Consider the following 21,816-nt stretch of genomic DNA (forward strand, 5'->3'; position numbering starts at 1 on the left):
GCCAGAGTCAATTGCGAGTACTTTGTTAATGGGTTCAAGGTCCAAACAATCCACACAATATGATAGATTGTGTGGATTGTTTGGGTCTCCCGTGATGAGTGTTCAGACTCCATGGAGGTGTCCATACAACAAGAACAATAATTTTTATTATTCTTGTTGTGCAGACCTGGTTACCACCATTATTCCCATTTCCTCTAATCATGTAGGAACACAAGCAAATGCTGGTCTTCTCATCCTCATCCATATCATTTTTTCCAAAAAATACAACTTTAGCTGTTCAAGAAATTCATTAGTAGATTCCTTCTTTCTCCCTAAAAATTTGCCTATACACATATCACTAATGTGTTATAGGTTTCATGGCCCCTCGTAATAAATCTCCAGGTAATAAATCTGTGCATGGTATTCCAAATATGAACTTATCAAAACTTTATAAAGGGGAATGATAACCCCCTTTTAATAATCTGTACATATCAGTGTATTATTCAACATCCAGATGAACCCTTGAGCTCTTGTCTGTTCTCTCAGAACTTTGTTAATAATTAGTTTACAATTTTAATAATTCCTCTCAACCATTTTCTTTCAAATTAGCCTACCACTTGTCAACATTATACTGTCAGATATTGTCAGACTTATGTTGTCAAGATCTTACATAATGGGTGGCCAAGTTTTATAGACCAAGAACAATAAGAGAGGTTTTTCAGATGCCTGTGAGCTGCAACATATTTTTAAAAAATTTAATTATTAAATATATATATATATATATATATATATATATATATATTTCATTATTTATATTAAATATAAACTGTATGGAAGGAATGGAATAATGTATAATTAAAATTTAATCTGTCTGAAAAGTATGTATCACGAATTTTTGTCTTTTATGATAAACATGAAAATGAAAATTGCTTCAAGAGCCAACAAACAACTTTGTGAGCCAGGATTGGGCCACTACATTAATCCACATTACTCCACACTACATTAATCCACCTAGATCTTGGTCTTTTTCTTTCCATTTTAGCATCAAATACCTGTTTGGCTAACTTTTCTTCTCCCAATCTTTTGTTTAATATTGCTTACACACACACAAGGTTATTTGCAAACAACCTATATTTTGTATATTTTTATATATACAAAATAATTACAAAATAAAATATCAATTTTATATATTTTTGTATTTTTATTTTATATGTTACATAGTCCAGATGGAACTTTTTCAAGCCAGTTGAGGCCTCCAATAAGCAGGACAGTGGTCTTATATTGAGTGATGAAATTCATCTCCCACCGAAATACAATCGCAAACATCCATGTCCATGGCGGGATTTGAATCCACAGCCTCTTGGTCGGTGAGTGAGCACACTAACCATTCAGTCAACTATTTTATTTCTAGCCAACTCTCAGGAGTCCTTATTTAACCAGGTGATGTCCAAGCCACCATGAAATTTTATTTTATACAATCATGTTTTTTTGTAAAGCTCCATATCTCAGTTGGTATAGACGAAGCCCTTTGGTCAGAAAGACCTGGGTTCGATTCCTGTCAGTGATGTGAGGAACCTTATCTTGTCTCTTTTGATGAAAGGCGAGTAAGCCAGGCTCATACGGAGGTAGGGTTTTTTCTCACCTGGAAACTCGGGTTTTTCGTACCCCCGAACAGGCAAACTAACCCTGTGAACACGCATCTACAGACATAGGACAAACCACCATATCGTCGAGTACGGTTGTGATTACAAGAATACATACCTCGACACTGTAATAGATAGAAGAGGGGAGGATTAAGAAAGAAAGACTGTTTATTTGTTTGGGTTTTAAGCCAATATAGAGTATAATTTGGTTGGCTAAGTCCTAAATTACCACCCATTGGCCAGTTGATACCTGAGAATAAGGTATACAACCTTGAAGGGTGAGGATTGAACACTGTCGGAAGATGTATCAGTTTCTGCAGTCCTTAAAGGTTATGTAGTCTCCTCTTAGTTATCTGGCTTTGATTTTTATGCAATCCCAATTGTTACTTCATTATAGAAAATGGGTAAATTATTAAGACACGACTTCTCCATAACATTGCCATCATTCCTGTCAACCTGTTCTTGAATTCTGCCATTAACCAACTGTTCCCATTTCTCAACAATTCTTGAGATACTACTTAATCTGTAATTTGATGTCTGTGTCTTGGAACCTCTTTCCTTTGGGATCCTGTCAATACCAAGACTCGAACAGTGGGATCCTGTCAATACCAAGACTCGAACAGCCTGGTTATGGCATTACCATTTCTCTTGCATTTTCTCATAACACATGGGCAAATATTCCATGAAATCACAATGTCTCATTGTGATTTCTTAATATCCTCAACACCTCCAGTTCATCAATCTCTATAGCCATATTTTCCACTATTACATGATTTTATGCTCTTGCTATAAGTGATCACTCGGTAATTCAACTATTTCTTCTGCTTTTGTTACTTCTCTATCATCTGTATTCATTAAAGTTATCCTTCTGTAATCATTCTTCCTTTACTTAATAAATGCTAAAGAATTTTTTTTGGAATTTCCTTGGCCTTCTTACCTAATTCTCAATTTAATTTTGCCTTGATCAGCATGGTAATTCTATTTATCCATTTCGCTCTCACCTAATTTATTTTTCTGACAACTCCTGGTATATAGTTTGATACTGCTTTCCTCAACATTTCTTGAACCTTTGGCTATTCTTATTCACTTCTGAAATTCTTCCCTTTCAGTTTCTTATGTCATTTATGCTACTTCTCCAAGCTGCCTCCTGAGTTTTTCATAACCACTAATACTGTAGTTCTTAATTGAAAATTTTGCTTTTTTTTTCAATGTGATTCCCACCCACAAAGGATTGTAATAAACCTATAGCACATTAATACCATGGGTGTGCTAGCACTGTTTTTAATTATTTTTATATATTATATATTTTTATTTTTTTTATATAATTCAGAAACCTCGCTTTAAAGATAAAGCAGAACTTTTCAAGTTGCATCCAGTAAGCAGGACAGTGGCCTCACACTAGACAGTGAAATTGATCTCCTACCTAAAGACATTCACAGACATCCATGCCCAAGATAGGAACCCACACGCTTGCCAATCACTCACTTGGTCACCCAGGCCAGTATGACTTGCATGAACACACTCCAACAATCAGAAGCAAAATGATTGGTTACCTTGGTTATGGAAAAATCTTGTGATAGTATTACCAGATCCAGTACTCTCAAACTCTGGATCTCCTCCATCATATGTAGTTTTAATAATTATCTCTCAGTAAATACATAAATTTTATTTCCCCTTACTCCCATGTGATCTTCCTTCCTGTTTAGGTCTCTCAATGGTTAAAGTCCCCTGTAATAATTACTCACCCTGTGTCCCATTGAGTTGACTCCAATGCATAACATCTTCATCTCCTTTTTGCATGTCATATTCTATAAGAGCAGCCAACTATATATTCTGTTGGAAGGTTTTTTTTTTATTTCAGGTGCAAGCTTTGTTTGTTTAAACTTGGATAAAGGATTTAACTAAATATATAATTTATAGTCTAACCAAGTAAAGAAAAAAAAAAAAAACTTCCAACATATTTCTCTAATCCAGAGTAATTTAATAATAAGATGTGACACCTTTTGGCAACTATCTATCCCAATGGCTTTAACAGGCCTTTAAGGCCCACAACCTTCCAAGCATGCTTGGATTTTGTAACCGAAATACGAGGATAGAATGGTCACTCCTATGCCTCAAGGTATTCTTGGCTGTATCCCTGTGTGTTTAATGGTCCGGTTTGCCTGCTTGCGGGATGAAAAACACCAGATAAACTGGCGGAAAAAACCCTACTGCCTGCGCCCAAGACCGGCTAACTTGGCTATGGCTGAGGAAGATCCTTCAGCTCTTCACGTCTCCGACGGGAATCGAACCTAGGACACTCCTTCCCCAGGCATATGGTTGCGAAGCGCAAAGCCACTAGGCTAACCGCACGGACCCTTTTGGCAACTGGCGTATGGAAATATGACTAATGCATTACTTCACCTCTGGGTCTGACTCCTACTGAAGAGACCTCAATAAAGGTAGAAACCGGGCTTTGTAGTGACCCTTCCCATAATGCATAGCATTATACATGTCTGCAAGGAGATGTGCTTTGCATTATGGGATACTAAGGAAAGTGATCAGAACTCAGTCCACCTTTGCCTTGAGTTGCTTCAGTCCTGAAGATACTTCAGGCCTGTTAGTTTTATCTCTCACCAGATAGCCCCAAATCACTGTCTCTCTCAATCTTACCTTCCTGCTGAACTTCTGCTCATATTGCACTTCTTCTGTGGTCATCAGCCATCACTGTCCTGTTGTTGTTTTTTTTCCCTTCCTGAAAAACAATATCCCTTACATTTTTTATGTAACTATATATTCCATCTACTTTCTCACTGATGTCTGTCTTTGACCAAATTGAGTTAACCAATCTCACAAACTCTCACTTTGTTTCTGTTGCTTCTAGCTTATACATAAATTGCAATATTTCCACCCTTTCTTCTTTTAATGATTCCCATTCAGATTGAAGATCCCAGAAATTTTGTTTGGCTCTCTTTGTTCTTTTCATTCCCACACTTGTGTGAAGTATGCCTGTACAAATATTTATCTGCATCCCTTCTACTAGTTTTCCTGATTTTGCACTTACATTCTCTCACTGAACAAAACTTTCTCCTGACATCTAATTCTATCACCATTTTTGTCTATTCCACGAGTTCATGGAGCCAGAAGACTCATCATGAGAGATCCATTATTCACACAATACTTATCATACCTTTCCTTAAACTCATTCACTGACCAAGCATTCAAACTCCTCTGGTAACCCATTCATGACCCTCCGAGCAAAAAATCTAGTCCTAACACTCTTGTTAACCACAATTTCCATAGGTAACCCCTTGTTCTCTCCCTTCCTGCCATGAACTGAAAAAAAAACAAAAAACTTTAGTTTCAATCCTATAGAACCCCTTTAATAACTTATATGCCTCTATCATGTTTCCTCTTTTCTGCCTATCAGCAAGTTTTTGAAGCCCACAGACCTTCAATCCATTCTCATAGGGAGTATTCTACAGACCTGTCACACACCTCTGGATTCTCTACCACTCTTCATGAAATCCAGTTGACCAGATCCCTCCATGTGGATCTGGTCACCTGAATTTCATGGTGGAGGGGACCTCCCAATGATGGTACTTTTTTTTTCATTCTTTTTCTTTGCTTTTCTTCCAATATTCTTTGCTCTATTTCTCCTGAGTCTTTTTTTTTTCCAGACCACTGCTGAGATCTAATGCCCTGCTGCTGCTGTGTTTGCCATGCATTGCAACTCATAGAAATCTGGAAAGGGGGATCCTGGTAGTCTTGCACTACTTTGGTCTTCTTTATTGTGCACTTATACATTCAAAGCTGGATTACTGGTCTCAAGTCTGTGGTTCTGCAAGGCAGAATAACCTGCAATGGTTGGATTCCATTCATCATCAGGGTATATGGATACCTTTTGCACATTGCCCATCTTTATGTTGAAGCAAATGAACCTGCTCTGTCACTCAGATGAAAACAGTTGTCTCTTAATTATGCTCTATCATGACACACACACACACACAGACTGCAATATGCCCGTTTAGTAAAGAGACCATGCAAGCTGTTGGCATGAATGTTGACATCATTGCCTGTACTAAACAACAGCATCCCTCCATGGCAGGTTTACAGTCCATCCTGCAAACCTATCGCTTTGTCAGCTACAGAAGTCGCATACTCCATCTGTCTCTCACTGCAATTGTTTAATGCACATATAGCGTCCTGCTCTTGATTTCTTTCCCATTTATGCAATAGTTTAAAAATTGACACCTCTGTTGGCTGTTCTGCAGTGTTTCCTGACATTATTATCTCCAGTTACTATCCTTTGATTGCAGTAATTATACAGCAGAGTTGCATGCCATTCAGCTTGCATATATAAGGAAACTGCTGCCAAAAATGTGTAATTTATGCAGACTCATTGAGTTCTTTACAGCCTATCTCCTTTTCTGTGTATAATCCACATCTAGTGCTGTGTGAGGCCTGTTGCAAAATGGAACACCCTTAATTTTGATGTTTGGTATTGCTGGATTCCTAGCCACATTTTAATTAAGGGAAATAAGACTGCAGATGCAGCTGTTAGATCAGCTTATACTTTCTCCATGTACTGTTTGACAGTACCATATACAGACTATATACAGTTTATAAGATCAAAGCTAATTACCCAATGGCAGTTATCATGGCAGGAAGTACCAACAAACAAATTACATGATATTAAGCATTGGCAGTCTAGTTAATGTAGAAAAGAGGAAGTTGTTCCTGCCCAGCTTTGCAGAGGTCACATTCATCTCACACATTCTTATTTACTGAGTGCTGATGACCCATCTATATGTGAAAAATGTAACATATCATCTTTTGTTATATTCTGATGGAGTGGCAGCACTTCACATGAGAGAGGAGTGAAATTTTTATATACCTAGCTGAGCCATATACACTCAGAGAGATATTATCAGACTCAGACAATAGCATGATGTTTTTAATTTTTTTTCAAAGAATTAGATGTATATATTATTCATTGATTATAAAAAGTCCTTTGATAAAGTCGATTGTAATAAGCTACTGGAAATTTTAAAGACGACAACATTCCTAACCAGTTAAAGCAATTTTCAATATATATATATATATATATATATAAAACAATAGTCAAATTAAAATAAAGATAGCTACACAAAAATGTGAATCACAGAACATAAATGCTGGTGTCTGACAAGGATGTAATCGACTGCCTCTCCTCTTTAATATTTATATTAATAAGAGAGTGGCGGGAAACACTGATGTGTTACATCACATTTCTGATGTGTTACATCAGAATTAGCAGCCTACCAGCAGTTTTACTGCTGTACTCTCAAATACAAGATGCAATTGTTCCTAGTTAATTGCAATGCATTGTGCATGCCCATTAAGAGTGTGAACACTCTGCATGTTTGTAAAGAGTGGGGGACAGGGAACACACATGAAACCCTATTCTGGAGATCAAATATGGATCTACTTCAGGTTGTTGCTAAACAAGGGCAATAGTGTATCACTTGCACTGAAAGTTATCTTCCACCTAGAGCCACGTTGGTATTTCCTTTAACTAGGAAAGAATGCTTATAATGCAACAATACTTACCTGGTGTTTAGTTCAGAGTTAAATTCAAGATCTCTTCAGGTTTAAATTAATGTTTTCTGTATTCCTTTAAATATTTCTGCTTTACTGCCTCATGTTTAAATTATTTGTCTAATGCTTCATTTACTAAAGTTAAATCATATGTGCAGCAACTTAAAATGCTGATTTTTTAAACTTGGCATCATTTATAAAGTTTAAATAATTCAAATTTATAATTCAGCCAATCAACAACCGTAGTTCACAACTAGATGACTATGATACAGATGCATTGCCACCTCTGAATCAACATCCTGATCTTGTAATCAGAGGTAAGGAGTATATAGAAAATTTAATAAGCTTAAATGGCCAGTATTAATGTAATTGTGTTCTTATTTTATAATATTAGTAAAAAAATTGTAAATATTAGTATATACCATAGGCTTCTCATGATAAAAGTTTTCTTAGTTCTGTTTCACTCCATTAATTATTAAAAATGATATTTAATGCTTCAATATTTTATTTCAGTTAGAGACATCATCAGGAAGTACAAAATGAGACTTGTAACACACAAAGGCAGCACAAAACTAACTGAAACACGTGGACTAAAGACTAGAGTCCTAACTAGGCGGGAAACCCTCTATGGACATCTGTCAGCAGCCTAGGATGTAAACTGAGATCTCAAAGTATTATTTTTTCCCATATTTTGACCATATCTAATATAACCATAAGTAATGTAACAAGAACTGTAACCATATCTAATGGTTACAGTTCCTACAATATCAAAAAAAAAAAAAAAAAAATCAGTTATTCCCCAATGACCTTCTCTTATGAAATATATTAGTAATGCTATCCCATCCCCTATGTCCAAGGTACATCAAAAAAAAAAATATCCAGAATCTTAAAGAAATACAATCTTTTGCATCACTTTCAAGTCTCATTTAAAACTAGTTACTGTTATCCACTCAACTAAAGACAAATTCCCTGCCATCTCAGTTCCATGTGTATATAGAGTTTCTTGTTCCTGAAAGTTGGTCTACTGTGGAAAGACAGAATGATCAGCTTCCATCCAGATGGAAGGACATAAAAAACACATCTGCAGTCATGACTATGGTTAATCTGGCCTTGCAGGCTACATGCATTGGATACAGCTCGCATAATCAGTTGGAAAAAGCCCATCATGCTCCATCACAGTAAATTTAGAAGAGAAAGACTGTTTTTAAAATCTACTGCTGTTCTTAAAAATCAGCCTAGTTTAAATAAATAGGGTTTCATAAAACTTTCCAAAATATGGGAAACACTAATACTTTGAGATCATAGTTTACATCATGGGCCACTGACAGGTGTCTATTAGGAGTCTAGCTTTCATCCATGTTTCAATTAGTTTTGTGTGCTGCCTTTGTGTGTTACAAGTCTTATTTTGTAACCCCTGATGTCTCTGTAACGGAGATGAAATACTGAAAGCATTAAATATTTTTAATCATATAAATCAAGTGGGTATTAAATCCAGTATTATTTCGAAGCCGAATGCACAAACTATTAAAGTTTCATATGAAATTTGACGAGAGAGCTTACGGGAATACACTTGCCAGCATTTACAAGTTGCCCTAGCGCAGACCCTATAGAAAACACGATTGCTTGCCCAAGTGTCCATATATTTGCCTTCTATTGGAACATCTTGATAAGGTTTCACTGGCCTGACAGCTGTTTTGAACTGGTTGGTTCTCCTCAGAGACCAGGCAGAAACCTTAAGAGAGTAAAAACCCTTGTTCAGTACTAAACTCGAAGTGTCAGAAAGGTGTATTGTTCGTAAGCGAACTCTCGGTTGGTGCGTAAAGTATTTACTGAAATAAAGAACCAGAAGGCTTTATTTTGACAATGCAAAATTATATAAATCTAGTGGATATTAAATCCAGCATTATTTCCAAGCCGACTGCAGAAACTATTACAGTTTCGTACAAAATTTGATCAGAGAGCTTACGAGAATACACTCACTGGCATTTACGAGTTGCCCTTGCATGGACCTTATAGAAAACATGATCGCTTGCCCAAGCATCCATATATTCGCCTTCTATTGGCCAATTTTGATACGGTTTCACTGACCTGACAGCTGTTTCGAACTGGTTGGTTCTCCTTAATAAATTATTTTTAATCATTTCCTGGTGCTGTTTCACTCCATTAAACTTTTATCATCAGTTTTTCTCAGCATTTAAGCCTTAACACATGGATACCATAGGCTTCTTTTGTTGTTCATTTTATGATATGAATGTCTGGTATCATCATTATCAATTTCCTGATATGTACCATCAAAGAGTGTTCAGGTTACTAAGAAGCACTACATGATTCATTTATATTATTATTAATCTCCTATCAATAATTTTCCTCTAAATTAATTTGTTATCTGTGATCACTCCAATATTGTCATATCTTTAACATTTTGTGCTTCTAAAGCACTTCTGATCAAACCACCTAGACCATTTTCTTCTGGGTCTCTTTCTTGTTATCTTGGCATCAAACATCTGTTTTGCTAACCTTTCCTCACCTATTCTGTTTAAGTGGCCATATCACCTACCTTACCATACCAGTTTTGTTTATTCTCTTGTCTATTTCCAGATTTTTCCCATCTTCACTAAAAACTGTGCCTAGGTAGCTGAAATATTTTACTTGTTCTGTAGGCTCTCCATTCTGAATGTAGTTGATGTTCAATGCTTCTGCCTATTTTCATAGTTTTGTTGGTCTCTTTAATGCTGATTTTCATTCTGAATTTGTTATAGCTGTTATTAATTTAGTTAGAGAATCCTAGAGAGACTTACACCAGATGTGTTTAGGAGTGCAACATCATTTGCATAAAGCAAAAAACTAAGTTTTGACATGTCCAATTCTAATATCAGGCTTGATGCTACTTTCGTTCATAATGTGATCCATATAGATGATGAATAACAGTGGAGATAATCTGCATCCTTGTCTTACCCCAGATTTTATATCAAACCATCTTCCTGTACTTCCTTCAATTCTAACTGCTGACTGATAACTTAAATATAGATCATGAATTGCTCTGTATAATGCTCCATTTGTCCCATATAATTGTAGTGTTTTGAAAAGCTTTTCCCAGAGCACCTTGTCATATGCCTTTTCCAGATCTACAAAACTAAAGTACAGATCCATGTCATATTCCCATAATTTCTCAACTATGTGGTGTAAAGTGAAAATCTGATCTTGAAAACTGCTGTTTGGGCTGAATCCAGCTTATTCTTTTCCAAGTTTCTCTTTCACAATCTTTTAATCTTTTTTTTCAAATATACTTATTTGAAGTTCTAGGTAAGATTTATATCATAAATCTTACCTAGAACGCTTATTAGAGAAATTTCTCTGTAATTTTCACATTCTGCTTTATTTCCTTCTTTTTTTTTTTTTTATAGGTGGGAACTATGAAAGCTGTACTTCAATCAGCCCTCTGAATTATGCAGTGAACTGCAAAACTATTATACTTCCATAGTTAAGCATTTCTGATTGAATATCATCTGCTATAGCTGCATTTCAAGTTTTTGATGGCTTTTTTCCCCCTCTACCTCAAGTATTACTATGTACTCCTCTTTGCATTCCTCTAGAAAATTTTCTCGAGGAATGCAAAGCTGCTTGTTTATGAGTCTTTCAAAGTAATTATTTCAGACATCTAGGATATCCTTATCTCCAGTTTTCATATCACCTTTATCAGCTTTGATTCCTTTTACAGTATGCTTTGCTCCATTACTGAGTTTTTTCAATATCCTCCAGAACATTTTGCCACCCTCTTGATATTTTATTTTCTATATTCTTACCAAAGACCTCCCATGACTTTTGTTTAGTTACTTTTACACATAGTTTAGCTCTCTCTATTAAATTATTTCTGTAATCTTTTAGGGCATCTACTAACTTTTTTGGTATGCTTTCTTTTTCCAAAACTGCTTCTTTAACTTCTTGTATCTACCATTGGAATCTTTTTTTTTTTATCCTTGCTGATAACTTCACCACAATATCTCCTTAGCTGAATCAATCTTTGTCTTCTTCAGAGTTTGCCACTGAGACTGCAAGGTTTCTTCTTGTTTTCATTCTCTTTCATTTTTTTCTTCAATAATGTTCATATACTTCAGTCTATAGTTTATCTGTAAAAGCTCCTCAACTTTAATCTTTTTACAACTTAGAAATGTACTGTTCTTTTCAGTGTGGCATTCATTTTTAATCCTACTTAAAACCAAATGAAGGTCACTTCCAGTTTCCAATCCTCTGTACAGTCCTGTATCGTCAACCAGCATGAAGATATCATTATCAACAATAATGTAGTCAATGAGGTTTTTCTTGTGTTCTTTTCTCCATGTGAACTTCTGCACATCTTTATGTTGGAACATGGTGTTTGTAATGACTAGTCCATGTCCTGAGTAGAAGTCCAGCAAATATTTACCATTATTATTAGCTTGCCCTTTTCTCTGAATTTTTCCAAAATGTTCCTATATGCCTAGTGAGATTCATTTCCTATTCTGCTGTTCATATCTTCAACAAGGACCACTTCTCTCATTTTCTTTATGTCAGCTGCATGTTTTAATGACCCAAAAGGTTTCTCCATGTCTCCTTAGGAGAACTTTCTGTGGGACCATAGGCACAAATAAGTTTCATTGTCAGTTTTCCCATTTTGAAGTTTGCCCACACAACTCTACTTGAAACTGCCTTCTGATCAAGAAGTTTATCTTCATATTTGGTTTTGAATGCTATTGCTGCTCTTCCCTCTCCTTGATCATTATTGCCTGAATATAACAACACCCTGTACTTATTATTTAATATTTCATTTGTTTTTGTCTTCTTTGTATCAGTAATGCTAACTATGTCCATGTAATACTTTCCAGTTCTTCTACAAGTTTGATTTCCTTTCCATTAATGCTCCTTATATTGATGGTTCCTATCTTCAGATTTTCTGACATTGGGTTTATTTTTTTTTCTTCTTCTAGATGTTGAGTTGGAGCTTCTTCCAGTAACTAACTTTTCCCTGTTTCCTCTGATGAAAACAGCGGGGGCCTTGTTTAACTGGGCAATGCCCTAGCTGGCATGAAATCTCATCATGTTTCACAATCACACGCATTTGTGTTTTAAGTCAGTAGAGAGTACAGTTTGGTTGGCTAAGTCCCAAATTGTCAACCCATGCTCATTTGTTCAGTACCCAGTAGATACCTACTAATTGGGTGCACCAAGTGAAGGTGAGGATTAGACATTAGGTCATAAGCCCAAGTCGGTTCTCTGCATTCCTGAAAGGTGATGTGGTCTCCAAGTTATTTGGCTTTGACCATTAACTGACTCCATGTTTGGTATTATACCTTTTATTTAGGGGGGGGGGGGGTTGAGATTATGTATTTGCATCTATTCCACTATTTGTTCAGTGCCCTCAAGATTACGCAACAAAATAAAGGTGGGAAAATTGTCATTTAAGCCAGTAATAATTATTATAACTATTACATAGATTTAAATTCAAGATTGTTAACTTACTGTGAATGTGTTATTCTTTAACACTTCCAGCTGGACAATATATCAGATTGAAGTATATCAATTTCTTTCATCTTCTAGCATAGTGGCGGCACCTGTTTTCTGTGATGCAAAGAAAATACTAATGAAAAATTACCTAAGGTTATTATTATTTTTTTAATTTCCATCTCATTCATGAAAGCTTGTAAACCTATCATACATTTAGTAAGCTAACTTAGTAATTTAATTTAGTAAGCTTTGTGGATAAGCTAACAGTTGAATCAGGAACAATTCACTAGAGACCAACAGAGTTTTTTGGTAACTTCGAACCTCAGGTAAGCGATAAGATGATCTCACATTGGATTAGAATTGCTTGCTACCAAAAATGATTGAGTTTAATAAAAACAACCTAGTTTTATAACTACTCAATGTTTCATCACTCTCATGGTAAATGTGTTAGGATAACACAATTATTAATAGGAAGTTATTATATTAATATCAAGAAGATGAAAAACTTAACATCAAGAGTAGGAGATTACAAAAACAGATGTGGCATATGATACAATCTGGGTGTGGGATGGAGTCTTTAAAAAATATACAGATGGTTTACTGTTGTAGGTTAGAAGGCACAAGAGAAGATGCTGATAACATGCATTGGCAAATTAGCATAATGTGGGAAACTGAGTAATTATTATGGGAAACTTCACCTACAGGGACATAGTGAAAGGAGGAATGATCACATCATGGGAAGAAAATGGAATTTATTCACTTACTAAGAGATAATTTTGAAACAGCATGGAGGTTCGTGATTGCTGGATCTGGTGATAGCATCTGTTCATAACTAAGATAGTCATGCCACCTCTGACTGGTGGGAGCACTCATGCAGTCTTGACTTGAGAGGTTGCTAGACATGTGGAATTTCCATATAAAAAAGAATGATGGAAACAATTGCAGACTGTATATACCGAAGGCTGGGCAGATAAGTCAGGTAGGAGTTAGATGGCTGAATAATATCATTAAGCAGGGATGGCAAAAAAAAAAAAAAATTTGTGGAAGGTATGTAAGCAAAAGTAAATCTACAGGAATGGAGAAGATATGGAAAAGTAAACCAGTGAGCCTCCCCATAGAACTGAGACTGCTGTAAATGTGTATTCATAAGTGTTCTCTGTGGTTGTGAGACATGGGTAATGGTCAAAGATTCTGTAAGACAAATATTGGCTTTCAAAAGAACATGTTATAGAAGGATTTTATGAATTGGGTGGGGACAGAAGGAAGCAAATGAACTGTATAGCAAAGTGAAGTGCCACTAGAAGCTAATGCAGAACATAATTCAAGAAAAACTAAGGCTTTTGGACATATCTACAGAATGGATAACAGTAGAAAGTTCAAAACCTTAATGCTTGGTACAATACACGGTATAAACAGAAGAGGATGGACAGAGAGAAATGGCGAAGAATGGTGAAACAAGCATCAGATACCAACAGGTATTAGCCCCCATGGGCACTGATGAGGAGATCTGTAAAATCATAAACAGTACAAGATACAGGCAAAAAGGAAATTATCCAAGCAAGCCAAAGAAAATTTGAAACAGTTTGTTTGCTGTAAAAGGAATAATGAATATAGATGGATAACATAAATGGAAGTTGATGATAAGGAGGTTACAGAAGTAGGTGATATACTTGAGTTACTGATCGGTCACTTAAAGGGGTATATATCCAGGCGTAAATGGTACAATGATGTGGAAGAAACTGATGTGAGAATAGAGGTACATAGGATGTTGTAGAATATCAGAATATCAGTCTATGTTTTACAAGCATATGCAAAGGAATTGATATAGGAACTATTTTGAAGGGAAATATTCATTTGTTTGCTGATGAAAAATTAGTAGTGTAATAGTTAATCGAGGTGATGTAGAGAGCTTGGAGAATGATTTATATAGGCTGACAGTATGGACAGGAGATATTGGGTTCCAGCTTAATTTGGAAAAATGTAAAGTTATGCATTTTAAGATTAAAAGATTTGCAAGCTGTGTACCACATTGACAGAACTGTGATTCAGGAAATAGATAAAGCTAGGGATTTGAAATTAAGAGGGCATATTGCAAAAGTAGTAGCTTATATGATTACTTGGTTATTGAAGAACACACTAACAAGCAGTGATAATAACATTATCATTCCTCTTTACAAGGATATGGCCATAACTGGATTACTGTGCACATATCTGGTCATCTGGGTTTCTCGGAGATGAAGTTGTGGAGTAGATCTAGGAAGCAAGTGACCATGTTAAGTAGTCTGTGCATGCTTATTATGAGAATAGATTGAGAGTCTGTGTGTTGCAGAAGTTAGTAGTTGGAAAAGAGAGGAGATATGGTAGAAATGCTGAAATTATTAAGAGTTTTACAGGATTGATGTGAAGAAAAAAAATTTTCCAACACTTGACTAGAAGGATAGAACAAGGACCATCCCTGAAAATTGATTAAGTCTGTGATTGGTAAGGCATCCAACTAGATTTTTTTTTTTTTTTTTTGAGTGGTGAATGAGTGGAATGGGTTGCCAGAATCTGTTGTGAATGCTGTGTTGATGAATGTGTTCAAGAGAGGTATGATAGGTGTTGTGTGGATGTGGTCTTCTTGCTATGAGTCTTCAGACTCCATGGAGATTCCTGTACAATAGTAATAATGGGTGTGTTATCTGAGTGCTTGTTTGGCAGGCCTTGACTTGCTATTAGTGTGAGAGGAGAATATCCTCTAGCATGCCATCATTTGATTTTCCTATATTTTTGGCATCTATAGGCCATGTTTCTTAAGGTTTTCAAGAGGATTTTGCTTTAGTCAGTTTAGAAAGTTTCTCTGTCTCTAATTTGCTTTTATGAATATTGTATTTTGTGGTTAGAATTTGAAGTGTGATCTGCTAATCCTAACTTCTATATCGATCTTACATAAACTTTGTTTCTCAATTCAGATATGTATAATTATTATAATGGAGTCAAAAGATGCATTGTGGGAGATCCTTCTTAGGAAACACAGTCTATCATTTCACTCCTTGAACTCTTGACTGTTCTTACTCTAACCACTCTCTCAGGCAGTTGAAAGTTTATTTTACACTTGGTTAGAGTATAATAAATTTCTTTTAATCCTTTATCCAAGTGTGAGCAAACAAAGTTTGCGCCTGAAAGTATCTTCAGGACTGGGGTAAGGTGGTACAGCACCAGGACACTCTTTGCAAAGGTGGAGCAAGCTACCAACACTCCTAACTCAGTATCTCCCATAATGCAAAACACATCTCCTTGCGGATATGTCTAATGTTATGCATTAAGGGGAGGGCCACAACCCAGACTAGTTTCGACCTTTATTGAGGTCTCTTCAGTGGGAGCCAGGCCCAAGTGGAGATACCAGGCAGAAGCATTAGCAGGTCATCTCCACCTATGGCCCTTCCCTTAATGCATAACATTAGACATATCTGCAAGGAGATGTGTTTTGCATTATGGGAGATACTGAGATAGGAGTGTTGGTAGCTTGCTCCACCTTTGCAAGGAGTGCCCTGGTGCTGTACCATCTTACCCCAGTCCTGAAGATACTTTCACACTTGGATAAAGGATTAAACTAAATTTATTACACTCTCAGGCAGTGCATTCCACAGTTCAACCATCCTCCATGCAAAGAAACCACTCCTCACTCTCTTGCTCACAGCTTCCTTTCGTAACTTCCAGGGATGGCCTCTTGTCATCGCTCCTTCCCACCATTCCACCAAGCAAAAGAATTCCCCAATGTCTACCCTGTAACTGCCTCTCAACAGTTTAAAAGTCTCCATCATATCACCTCTCCTTCTTCTGTCTACCAAACTCTGCAATCCACAATCCCTCAGCCAATCCTCATAACTAATATTGTACAGTCCTGAAACCATCTTTGTTATCCACCTCAGTACCTTTCAACAGTTAATTTATCCCCTTCAAATCCTGGGGACCATTTTTGAGAACAGTAGTCTAAGTGTGGTGTGAACAGGGTCTTATACAACAGAATGATAACTCTTATCTCTGCAGGTCAGCATCCTTCTCAGTATTGCAGCAATCCTCTGGGTTACCTTCACCACCTTTGCAATATGTTCCCTGAATTTCAGTTTTCTATCAATCATCACCCCCCCCCAGATCTCTTGTCTCCCCCTACTTCCTCCAGTATATCTCCTCCAATCGAGTATGCATACTCCATCGATGGATCCCAAACTTCTAGACTTTACATTTTGCTGCATTAAACCAACATCCCCATTCATTTGCCCATCTGTCTAGTTTATTCAAATTCTCTTGCAGGGCTACCACATCTGCACTATTACTGATAACCCTTCCTAGCTTCACATCATCAACTGAATATCTCCCTGCAATCCATTGATGATGTCATTGATATAAAGGTTGAACAATACAGGTTCCAGTAGTGAGCCCTGTGGAACCCGACTTGTAACCTTCTGCTTCCTTGATATTGCCTCACCATACACAACTCTCTGATACCTATCAGACAACCAATCCTGAATCCATTTGACTAACCCAACATTTAAACTAGTGTGCTGCAACTTAAATATCAGCTTATCATGTGGCACCTTGTCAAATGCCTTTTGAAAAATCCAAAAAAATGGCAATATATGCCTTTCTCTTATCAACTGCTCTTGTCACTTTATTATAAAAGGTAATCATATTACTAAAGCAAGAGCGCCCCTTAACAAATCCATATTGATTCTCACAGATAACATTGCCTTCATCTGCCCAACACTGTATATAGTCCCTCACTAATTTCTCCAAGACCTTAGCAACTACTGATGACACACAAACCAGCCTATAATTAGACACTTCCAGTCTGCTACTGCCCTTGTGCAGCAGCACTATCTTACCTTCCTTCCATTCCTTGGGTACCTTTCCTGCAGCCAAACTTTTATTGAAGATCCAGGTCAATGGAGCTGTCAGTTCTTTAGCATATTCTCTCAAAACCTGTGGTGAAATACCATCCAGTCCCACAGCTTTACTGATATCCAGAGAACTCAGTATTTGGAACACACTCTCCTCTTGCACCTATAAACCCTGAACCTGCCCTATCCCTCTAGTACTAAAACCTTCTTCGCCAGGATGAAATACTCCAATAAAGTGCTCATTGAACAACTCCACTATGTCCTCTGCATCAGTCACTCTATTCCCGTTTTTATCCTGCAATGTCATTCTTCTACAATCATTTCTCCTCCTACTGGCCACATAGCTAAAAAATTCCCTAGGATCTTCTTTGGATCTTAGTTCCAATCTCTTCTCATATTCCAGTTTTGCCTTCCTCACCATACTAGTCACTCTCCTGGCCTGCGTCTTATATTCTTCGTGTATCTGCGCTCCACCCCTCTCCTTATATCTCTTTCATAATCTCTTTTTCAACTGCAGTTCTTGTTTGATATTGTTTGTCATCCACTTTTTTTCACTCATGGAATACAGTTTGCTATTGCTGCTAACAAATATTCCTTCACAATTTCCCAAGCACTAATGATATCCTGGCCTTCCAATTCTGCTCTCCATGGAACTGCCCCTAGTTGATACCTAATACTATTATAATCACCTGCCTTATAATTCCATATACGTTCCCTTTTCGTTGGGGGGAGAGAGTGACCAAATCACATGGTCACTCTCTCTCTCTCTCTCTCCAACGGGTAGAAGAGAAGTCATCTCACTTATTATCAGCTCTTCTGACGCTATGACCAAATCCAAAACTCTTGAACCTCTTGTTCCCTCTGTTAGATGTTGCCTAAGACATTTGTCCCTCACGGATTCTATCAATTCCATTCCCTTATTGCTACATGCATCTTCCTCTCCCCAATTTATACTGCTGTAGTTAAAATCTTCCATAACAATCATTCTTGCACTTGCCAAGCTCAACTGTCTAAACATCTCCTGCTCCCCACCCTCTGTGCTCCTTGGTTTGTAGCAATGCCCCACTAAATATCCTATCTTGGCCACTTCTACCTCACACCATATGCTTTCAAAACCATTAGTGTCACTGTCTTCCAAAGCCTCCACTCTTAGAGGATATAAGTCATCACTTATCATAAGAGGTACTCCACCACGTTTTCCTTTCCTATCTGGCCGAAAAATGCTGTACCGTGCTACTTCAATTCCTGTTATTATATCATCCTCCATCAACCACGTCTCAGAGATCCCAATAGGCTTTGGCCAGGCTGATGTTATCAGCACCACCAATTCATCTCCTTTATTTCGGATACTCCTGGCATTAGTATAAAGCATAAAAATGTTACTGCTTCTATACCTATCATTATCTCCTCTTGACCCCACTGGACTCAGTGTTACCTAATGTCTTCCCCCTTCCCCCCAAGCATTCATTCCCACAACAGGCCACTCCTGCCACCATCCACCCTGGGAATTCTAGTTTCCCTGCATTGACACACTGACTCTTTCAGAAAACAGCAATCTCTCCAGATGCCTTCATCCTTCCTCATTCAAATGCAAGTGGTCTCTCGCATACAATTCTCTTCTGTTCTCAAATGCCCTCCAAGCATCCACATATTCCAATCCTCTCTTCTGACACATCCTGGCTATTATGCTATTCAGTATTACTGCTCTTCTGCTCAGCTCGTCACTATCATACCTGGGCAACACATACACAATCTTTCCTCCCTGCATTTTCTATTGTACAACCTCAAGCAAGAATCTCAGATCTCTTGCTGCCCAATTTATACATTGCCTCTCAGGTCATTCATGCTCACCATCACCATCACTTCATCCATCCTTTCACCCCTCTTAATTGCCATAGCTACATTTTCTATCATCCCTCTAGGCAAACACTCCTCTGGCATCCTATCTTGCACACCACTGATCATCAAGTCTCCATACCCTCTCAAATCCCTCTCTCCTACTGTTTCTATCACACCTCTTACCACTCTGTTACTTGAATGCTCACCTGCATCCCTCGCTCTCCTCTAACCCTTTCTCTCTGTGTTCCCCTACTTACCTGCTGTCCTGGCATCACTCTATCCCGGGTTCCAGCACTCCCTCGCATTCTTCTCATTTCCTCTCTCTGACTGTTTCCATTCTCCCCTCTTCTATCATTCCCATACCTCTTTCTCTCCTGCTCTTCTCTCCTCTTCTATCATTTCCATATCTCTCTCTCTCTCTCTCATTCTTTCTCTTCTAGCATTCCCATACCTCTCATTCCCTCTCTCCTCTTCTATCATTCCTAAAACTCTCTCTCAGTCCATATAATAAATTTAGTTTAATCCTTTCTCTCTCAGTCCTACTCTGATTTGTCTTGCATTCATCTCTTCCATTCTTCTAATCTCATCTTTCATACTTCTCATCTATCCTTCTCTGCAAGTTAGTCGCTCATACTCGCCATTCATTCTCCGAATCAAGACCATCTTCGAAAACTTAAGCCTTTCACACTCCCCACTCTTATTTTCTCATTCATATTTCACTCGTCATTCTCTCCTATCACGCTACTTGTCTCCCGACATTCATTTCCTGTTCTTTACGCAACTAGGTCGGCCATCGAAATATCTTAATTCATTTGAATTCCTCACATTGCCTACATTTTGCGCATATATGCACTCCCCCATTCTCATGCGTGTGTAGACACACACACACACTTTTACTGGCAACACAATTTTTTATGTTGAGCTGGCAACTATATATTTTGGGAACAGAAAGAGCTGTAACTGATCTTTATAAGAGTAAATGAAAGAAGCCAGTTTGGTTACTAGCATGAAAGCAGGTTCCAGTGTGTGTTTATTTATTTTAATTTCTTTTACTGTGATACATCATAAATTCATGAAATGGTGATGAAATAATTGTTGTTCCCTCTATGAATCGTGATTATGAAGAAAGTAAGTGATGGTTGCTTATTTAGTATTATTAAAAATCTTTTGAAGTTATTCACTATAAATATATATTCATTTGCTAATTTTCACTAGCAAATTCATTCACTATAATATGAGAAATGATTGTACAAGGTAACATAACACAAGATACCTGTACAGTATGAAACCCTTTTCCAAGTAGTATGGTGTATTGTACACACAGAGTGATTGTGTCAGCTATGTCGAAAAATAGTGAATAGCCACCTTTCTAATCTGAAATTTTGAAATAATTTCATATATTTCATCACTTGATTTCACATTATAGGTAGAAACACAGATGTTTTACTTCAGAGCTAATCGCCAGATCAAACACAGGAGCTGTGAAACAAAATACAATGAGATCATAATGAAATCACACATGGCAAATACATGCAGTATTTTTCCAAGAAGATACTAGTGTTACATGTGTGAATGAAATGCTTGTGAAACTTCTCCTGAAAATTTTTAAAGTTTAAACTTACAGTTATGACAATATCACCCATGAAAAGTTAGTGAACTCTGGAAACTCTGCAACGAGATCAACACATGATATATGCCATGTCAGCCTTCTAGTGAACAAGGTCATGGTGCCACTTGGTGCTTGAGATCATCTATGACAGTGTTTCTCAATCTGTGGTCTACGACGATGGAACGGGTGGTCCACAGGCAGACTTAAATTAATTAAATAAATATTTTTTAATTATCTCAACAAAAATTAAAATTGAATAAGTAGGTAAAAATTATTGAAATCAAATGGAGACTTAAAATAAACCAACAAATAGCATCAGAATGTTCAAAAGCGGAAGCAAAAAAACTGTATTGTTGTTCACTTCACCTCTCTTTTATTATTTGTCATTCTGCCACTACAAATTTAGTGGCAGAATAACGAATAATAATAGAGGGGTGAAGTGAAGAACAATATAGTTTTAATGCTTCCACCCCATTGCTGTTTTGTCGGATTTGAAGTGAACATGTGTTATTTACATTTCAACCAATTGCTTGTTGTTTAGTGATTTTTATTATTGAAGGTTTCCCTCCTTCAACCAAGGCTCAGTATATCTTCAGAAGTGCTAAGTGATACTTGGACTGAGTTAACCCCAGTATTTATATATTTTTCAGAAACTTTTTTTTAATAATGGAAAAAGTAGCTTAGAACTAGGACTTCGAAAAGAAGAGCAAATGAAACAGGTGATGCCAACCCTAATTGTGATACACGTGTTGTAAGGGCAAGTAAATCTAATATTATTAAAGTAGAAGAAACAAGCAGTTCAAAGAAAAAAATACAGTAGGAAATA

General features: G+C 37.0%; 1 protein-coding gene across 1 annotated transcript in view; it reads left to right on the top strand.

Annotated features, from left to right (window-relative positions):
• Positions 1–21,816, top strand: part of LOC150106895 (WD repeat-containing protein 48) — a 216,875-nt gene that overhangs the window by 95,693 nt on the left and 99,366 nt on the right. The window contains exon 10 of the mRNA XM_090392799.1: positions 7,411–7,498. Coding sequence (XP_090248925.1) covers positions 7,411–7,498 — 88 coding nt within the window. The remainder of the gene's footprint in view (positions 1–7,410; positions 7,499–21,816) is intronic.

This window comes from Typopeltis vanoorti, chromosome 5 (assembly GCF_054136105.1).
Source record: "Typopeltis vanoorti isolate ZY-2024b chromosome 5, IOZ_Tvanoo_1.0, whole genome shotgun sequence".
Lineage (NCBI taxonomy): Eukaryota > Metazoa > Arthropoda > Arachnida > Uropygi > Thelyphonidae > Typopeltis > Typopeltis vanoorti.